Source organism: Schistocerca serialis, chromosome 2, assembly GCF_023864345.2.
Source record: "Schistocerca serialis cubense isolate TAMUIC-IGC-003099 chromosome 2, iqSchSeri2.2, whole genome shotgun sequence".
Taxonomy (NCBI): Eukaryota; Metazoa; Arthropoda; class Insecta; order Orthoptera; family Acrididae; genus Schistocerca; species Schistocerca serialis.
The window spans coordinates 278493398-278501463 of NC_064639.1; the positions used below are offsets into that span (position 1 = coordinate 278493398).

The following is an 8066-nucleotide window of genomic DNA, read 5'->3' on the forward strand; positions in this document are numbered from 1 at the left end:
CATGGTGAACCCTTTCATTATTCAGAAAGGTGTCGCCACAATTGCAGGTCCTGTAAAGTCTTGTTCCAGAATATGAAATGGCACCTTGTTGTTAGAAACAGTCAGTGCCTTCCAGGCACAAAAATTCGTGCGTACTTCACTGCTACACACCTTCCCTGTCTGGGTGGAAGCGCACCGCAATTTAAGTTCATCACGTGGGGTAATTTATACACGTTCCCTCAACAGATTGTCTGACTAGGAAATTGAAAACTACTTGTTTGACCAGGGTGTCACGGCTGTTCGAATCATGAAAAGGGTTGACATGAACGTCGTTCCAGCCCACACTGTCTTCTTGACATTTGACAGAGCTCAACTCCCATTGAACATAAAAGCAGCTAGTAGATAATTTCTGTTCACCCTTATGTCGCAAATCCTACGGGTTGCTATTGGTGTCAGCGGTTCAATCATACCAGCCAGTCCTGTTCCAATCCGGCCAAATGCGTTACATGTGGCAAGGATGCCCATGAGGGTGCTTGTCCACCTCCATCCCCTCGTTGCATTAACTGTATGGGTGACCACGCTGCTTCCTCTAGAGATTGCCCCATTTTTAAAGATGAACGGCTCATTCAGGAAATCAGAGTGAAGGAAAAGGTCTCGACCTTTGCTCGAAAGTTATACGTCAGTCGAAAGCCCACTGTGCCTCACATAGGTAAATACAGCACTGTCCTTGCCTCTCCTCGGCCAACAAAGGAGGCAGCCACTCAGACTTGTGATCTCACCTTTAGTGCCACAGTCATCAGATCGGCCAGTGCAAAGATCGCCCGTTCAACCTACCCACTCTCACCTGCTCACTCTATGGCTCACCCTTCATCGGGTTCTGCTAAATCTTGAGCCCCAAAATCTGACACCCGGACTTCCAAAAAAGAGCCTACTCGTGAAGATTTTTTACGTACCCCAACTTCACAACCATCGGTTCCTCCTTCACCTCAACATTCTGTTTCCAAAAAGGCTAATAAGAAATCCAGTTCCTCTCCTTTTCTGCCACGGCGTGTCTCATGTACAGCACCGCCAGGTGGTAACCGCCCTCAGCCATCTTCTGTGTTGCTGAGGCGCACTGCTGGCAGCCGATCAACTGGCTGATTGCTGGTGGCAGGAGCTGCTCCCGAACAACCTATGGATCAGGATCTTCTGCCTTCGACTGAATGCCATTCCACAATGTCGGTCGCAAGCTCTGGGTAGTCATTGAGTTGAGGGCAACCTTGTTGAGATCCTCTCATTTTCTGTCCACCCTATGTCCATTATCCATTGGAATATCTGTGGCATTCAAGCCAATCAGGATGAATTGTCGATCCTCTTATGATCCTACGTGCCGGTCATCTTCTGTCTTCAGGAAACAAAGCTGCATCCCCATGATCGCTTTGTTTTCCCCCCCATTTTCAGTCAGTCCGATTTGATCTCCCCTCTGTTGAAGGCACTCCAGCACATGGAGGACTCGTGATTCTTCTCCATGATACTCTCCATTATCACCCGATCCCCTTAAACACTTCCTTCAAAGCTGTCGCTGTCCGTCTTTCCCTTTCTGGATACGCCTTCTCTCTTTGCACTGTCTACATTCCATCGTCCACACCAATGGCACGAGCTGATCTCCTTCATCTTCTTGGTCAGCTTCGGCCCCCCCTATTTGCCGGTTGGGGACATCAATGCCCACCACCAACTTTGAGGATCTGCGCATCCTTGTCCGAGCAGCTCACTATTGATAGACGACTTCCACCAAGCGGATCTTGTTTGCCTCAACACTGGGGATCCTACGTTTTTGTCTGCCTCCACAACAAATTTCTCTCTTTTGGACCTTTCGGTCAGTACTTTTCCGCTAGCTTGGCACTTTGAATGGTTTGCTCTTGCTGATATATACTCGAGTGTCCTTTGAATGGAGCCACAACTGCCATATATGTGCCCAAGATGCTGGAAGTTTGCCTAAGTCGATTGGACACTTTTTTCGTCTCTAGCGACATTCGATGACCGTCACTTTCCTAGTGTTGACGATGAGGTCACTCATATTACAGAAGTTATTCTTACAGCTGCAGAATGTTCAATACCTTGCACCTCCGAATTGCCCCGGTGCCCCCCAGTTACTTGGTGGAACGAGGCATGCTGCGATGCAATACGTGAGCAGCAATGTGCTCTTCGCGTTTTACGACACCATCATACTTTGGCCAACTGTATCCGCTATAAGCAGTTCCATGCGTGATGCCGTCATGTCATCCGCGATAGCAAGAAGGCAAGCTGGGACTTCTTTACTAGCTCATTTAACACCTTCACTCCCTCCTCAGAAGTTTGGAGTTGGATTCGGCGGTTATGTGGAGCGCCTAGTTTCTCCCCGATCTCTGTGCTCACCATCGCGCATGATACATTAGTGGACCCCATCGTGATTTCTAACTCATTGGGTCAACACTTTGCTGAGATTTCGAGCTCTCAAATTACCCGCCAACGTTTCTCCCGAAGAAACGTGCAGCGGAAGTGCAACCTCTTGCCATCTCCTCTCAAAATCGCGAAAGCTACAATACTGTTTTCTCCATGTGGGAACTCCAACATGCACTCTCTTCTTCTCGCTCTTCTGCCCCAGGACCGGATGGTATACATATACAAATGTTACTGCATTTATCATACCATAGTCTGCGTTACCTCCTTCGCCTTTATAATCGAATTTGGACCAACAGTACTTTTCCCACTCGATGGTGGGAAGCTGTCATTGTTCCTGTTCCAAAACCTGGAAAGGACAAACATCTCCCCTCTAGCTATTACCCCGTTTCTCTCACCAGTAGTGTATGTAAGGTTTTGGAGCATATGGTGAACTGCCGTTTAGCCTGGTGGCTGGAGTCCCGCAGTCTTTTAACACCTGCCCAGTGCGGTTTCCGAAAGCATCTTTCTGCAGTTGACCATCTTGTTACTCTCTCCACTTATGTCATGAACAATTTTCTCCCTAAACGCTAAACAGTAGCGATATTTTTCGATCTGGAGAGAGCATACGGTACCTGTTGGAGGACAGTCATCTTCTGCACACTGTTCTTTTGGGGGTTTCGAGGTCGGCTGCCCCTTTTTTTTCGTGAATTTATGGAGGAGTGCACATTTAAAGTGTGGGTGAACAACACTACTCTCTCCCGTACCTTCTCCCAAGAAAACGGGGTACCCCAGGGCTCCATGCTAAGTGTTGTACTGTTTACCATTGCCATAAATCCCATTATGGATTGTCTCCTTCCTGATGTCTTGGGCTCCCTCTTTGTGGACGATTTTGCGATCTACTACAGCTCTCAATGGACCAGCCTTCTTGAACGATGTCTTCAAGGATGTCTCTATCGCCTCCACTCTTGGAGCATCGAAACCGGCTTCCGCTTTTCTCCCGGTAAGACCATTTGTGTTAATTTTTGGCGTCGTACGGAGTTTTTTCCACCTTCCGTACATCTAAGCCCTGTCAACCTTCTGTTCACAGACGTTGCTAAATTCTTGGGTCTTATGTTTGACAGAAAGCTGTGCTGGTCCTACCACATTTCTTATCTTCTGGCTCGCTGTCTGCGATCCCTCAACATCCTCCATGTCCTGAATGGCACCTCCTGAGATGTGGACTGAGTAGTCCTTCTCCATCTCTATCATGCCTTAGTGCACTCGAAATTGGACTATGGAAGCATAGTTTACTCCTCTGTTCGGCCGTCTATTCTTTGGCGTCTCGACTCTATCCACCACTGTGGATTATGTTTAGTGTCTGGAGCTTTTTACACCAGCCCTCTGGAAAGCCTTTATGCTGAGACTGCTGAACCTCCGCTGTCCAATTGGTGATCTGTCCTGAGTCATTATGCTAGCCATCTGTCTTCCATGCCTGCAAATCCGGCCCATGACATTTTTTTCGACGCCTCCTTGGATTTAGGGTATGATGGTCGCCCTTCCTCCCTACTACCACCAGGAGTCCACTTCTGTCAACTGCTCTATTCTCTTTCCTTCCACTTTCCTAAAACTTTCTTGACAACTTGGGGTACAGCACCACCTTGGCTCCAGCCCTGGACCTGCCTGCTCCATAACCTTTCTCAGTTTCCCAAGGATGGTACCCCTTCTCTTGTTTATCGTTGGGCATTTGCTGCTCTCTGCGCACAAATGAAGGCCACCACATTTATTTACACTGATGGCTCAACAACATCATTTGGTGTTGGGAGTGCCTATATTGTTGGCGACACCCCAAATCGATTTCGGCTTCCTGACCAGTGTTCCGTTTATACTGCGGAGCTTTACGCTGTTCTCCAGGCTGTCCAATACATCCGTCGCCATCAGTGGATACAGTATGTTATCTGCTCAGACTCTCTCAGCTCTCTCCTCAGTCTTCAAGCTCTCTACCCTGTCCACCCTCTGGTCCACCGGATTCAGGACTGCCTCCACTTGCTCCACTTGGGGGGTGTCTCTGTGGTGTTCCTCTGGATCCCAGGAATGTTGGTATCTGTGGAAATGAGGTGGCCGATATAGCAGCCAAGGCTGCAGTCTCCCTTCTTCGGCCAGCTATTCGCATGATTCCCATCACCGATCTACAGAGCGTTTTATGTCATCATGTTGCTCTTCTATGGCATGCACATTGGTCGACACTTCCCAATAATAAATTGCGGGACGTGAAAGCTCTTCCCTGCTTGGACCTCTTCCTCCCGAACTCGTCGTCGGGAGGAGGTAATTTTAACTAGACTCCGGATAGGGCACTGTCTTTTTAGCCATGGACATCTTTTAAGCAGCGATCCTCCCCCACTCTGTTCCCACTGTTCTCAACTGTGGACGGTGAGACACCTTTTGCTTGAGTGCCCCTATTTTACTATATTACGCGCCCGTCTACAGCTGTCACCTGATATATCTTCCATTTTAGCAGATGACACACGATCAGCTGATCACGTTCTTGAGTTCATTAGTGCCAGTGAGATGATTTCAGTAATCTGAAGCTCTTTTTGGGGGCAAACAACCGTCCTTCTATAGTGTTTTTTTGGGTTTTCTTTCTGTTTTTGGTTTCCCCACTTTTTGAGTTGTGCTCCCATTGCTGCTGGTTTCCAGTTTCGTTTTTTTAGCTTTTCCTAAGTCACAGACTGGGCGCTAATGACCATAGCAGTTTTGTGCCCTAAAACCATAACAAACAAAAATTGATATTTGTTAATGATTTTCCTACTCAGACAGTACAGGAGAGCAGCATACTGATAGATAATTGACCTTGGTCTGAGAAAATATTTAGTCAAATAAACATTCATCCACTTATGAAAGGTCATTCTGATCATGATGCACAGCAAGTTACAGTACATGACATAGCTCCATACAGTAATGCAAAACAGTTCTACCGAATGGTATGTTCAGTTAACGATTTAATGATTGCATATTTTAGGAAAAGCTTGCAGCAGTTATTTATTTATTTATTTTGATCAAACATTAACTTATCACAAAAAAAGTTATTTTTGTTCCAGTCCTGTGGATAAGTCAGAGCCTTACTAACTAGAGTTACATATTATTGTCTGGCTTTATTATCTACACAACTTTTTCTAAATTTAGTTTGGAGAACAATGTTCTATATAGGGACTATGCATAAAAACAATTTACTGTTGTAGTATGTAGATTAAGGAGAGATGAGATGAGATGTGTACCAGGAACCTGATGCTAATTTAAAATATGACTTATTTCATCATACGTTTGTGAGTATTCCAGTAACTGGTAAAGGGAAAAGGGCATAACAGCAAGAAAGAGTAATGACCCAGAAATAGTCAAATATTATGAAAACTACTGTACTGTATTAAAGAATGTTACTAAAAATTTAGAAGCACGAATATTATGTCTGAGATTAGAAGCTCTGATTATAAAATTAAACCAACTTGAAATATTTTTTAAACAGGGCAACCAAGAACACACGAAGATTTTATGACAATCAGCTGAATGAAAAGTTTATTAACAAAAAGTCAGAGCTTGAAAATATTTTAAATAATCATTTTTTAAATGTTGTGGAGAAAATAGGATCAAGATGTAAAAGGCAAAGCTATGTATTGAAGAGGGAATATCTATGCAATTTGATAAAATTGAAGTTCTTCATCTCCTTCTGAAGTTGAGAAAATAATAAACTCACTCAAATGTAAAGGCTCATGTGGAACTGATGGAATCTCCAACTAAGTACTAAAAGCTTGTTTCCAAGAGATAAGTAGGATTCTCAGACACATATGTAACACCTCACTGGAACAGGGCATTTTTCCCAATAGAATGAAGTGTGCCATTGATAAACCATTGCATAAAAAGGAGTATAGGTCTGATGCCAACAACTGCTGCCCAGTCTCACTTCTGACAGCTTTCTCCAAAATTCTTGGGCGCTGATAACCTTATTGTTGTGCGCCCTAAAACTCTAATCATCATCATCATCATCCAAAATTCTTGAAAATGTAATGTATTCAAAAGTAGCTTCACATATTTGCTAAAAGAAAGTACTAACAAAATGCTGGTTGGTTTTCAGAATGGCTTTTCCTGCTGTTTTAGTAGAGTGTAGAAATGTAAGTGGACTTGGAACAAAAGATCTACATATCAGTCTGGTAATCACAATGACTGTATGTGGCACATAGTGATGTTGTCACTTGGCACGGCAAAGTGGAATTATGGAATGAAGTCAGGCCTCTATTGGTCTGAGTGGTGAGCTGGGCCCATAAGACAGCTTCATAAAACAATCTGTACATAGTTGTCAACCTTTTGCTTTCAGAGGCCCCATCATAGGCAGGCCATGGTTTTCAACAGGGTCTATCCTATTCATTAGTGAAAAGCAACTCTAATGTATTGCAATCCCGTAGATTAGTCTGGGTAATCAAATGAACATTAAGTGTTCATTTGATGACCTAACCTTCTATCAGAGGCAAATTTAGCAAACAGTGTGTGTGTGTGTGTGTGTGTGTGTGTGTGTGTGTGTGTGTGTGTGTGTGTGTGAATGTGTGTGTATGTGTGTGTGTGTCTGACCCCCACCCAATCACACCCCCCACATTTTCTTACCCCTCATCCTCACATAATCCTCAAATAACTTGTCAGAGATTAGCTGGGATTATATTTATTTCAGTGATATTAAAGATCTTTATTAAAATGTAATGCTTGTAGAGTAATGTTTATCTGCTCAGTGTTTCAAAGTCAGTCCATGAGTGTGACTGAATGGGTGATGTGGATGCTAGTTTTCCTGTCATCTGTTAAGCAATTTTCAATAACAGTTTTACTGAATACTTCTCATTCGTTGCAGTCAATATGCCCTGGGTTAGTAAAAACTGAGATCATGGATAACATGAAGCATGTAGATAAAGAAAAGGTCTACTCACAGCTACCACATCTGCAACCAGAACATGTTGCTAATGCTGTTGTGTTTGTTTTATCACAGCCGCCAATTGTCGAGGTGGGTTCTCTCATGTACATACATATTTATTTATTATTTCTCACCTTTTCTTTTTTTTTAATTTAAAAATCTATAGAGAAATGCATAGTTCACAGTAATCTTACTAAAATTCCTTACTTCCCAGGTTCCTCTACTTGTAATAAAGCCTGTTGGACAGAGGAGTATTACTGAAGTGAAGTAAACAGTTGATCAAAGCCTCTTCAGAGACAGTGAAATGACAAATATCATCTTATTTGATGTTTTATTTCTATACTAATCACCTGTGCTAATACAATGCTTAATTTTGTTGAAGTTCTGGAATATTATCATTACACTCCATTCACATGAAAAAACTGAACTCTACGGTCATCAGATTTGATACTGAAAGGCAGTGGTTGTCTACTAGATGCTGTTTACAAATTTGCTCTAAAAATAAAAACAAAAATGATAAATATTACACATTGAATTACATATTTTTGCGTGTGTAAACCAGTGACGTGTTTTCAGGGGTAATATACGCTACAGCATGTAGAAAGTAATGAAAGGATATTACTTTGGACTATTGGAAGGCTGGTAATACACACTAAAAGATGACATTGCTGAACCTAAGTGCTGCATGAAATGAATGCAATTGTCCTTGCAGAAGTTTCACCATGGCACTAATTTATAGGAGACTTAAAATAACAATCAATCT

General features: G+C 43.3%; 1 protein-coding gene across 1 annotated transcript in view; it reads left to right on the top strand.

The window, feature by feature from the left end:
• LOC126455523 (farnesol dehydrogenase-like) overlaps positions 1-7838 on the top strand; it is a 62468-nt gene extending 54630 nt beyond the window's left edge. The window contains exons 5-6 of the mRNA XM_050091273.1: positions 7244-7393; positions 7518-7838. Coding sequence (XP_049947230.1) covers positions 7244-7393; positions 7518-7574 — 207 coding nt within the window. The 3' untranslated portion in view covers positions 7575-7838. The remainder of the gene's footprint in view (positions 1-7243; positions 7394-7517) is intronic.
• The last annotated feature ends 228 nt before the right edge of the window (positions 7839-8066 follow it).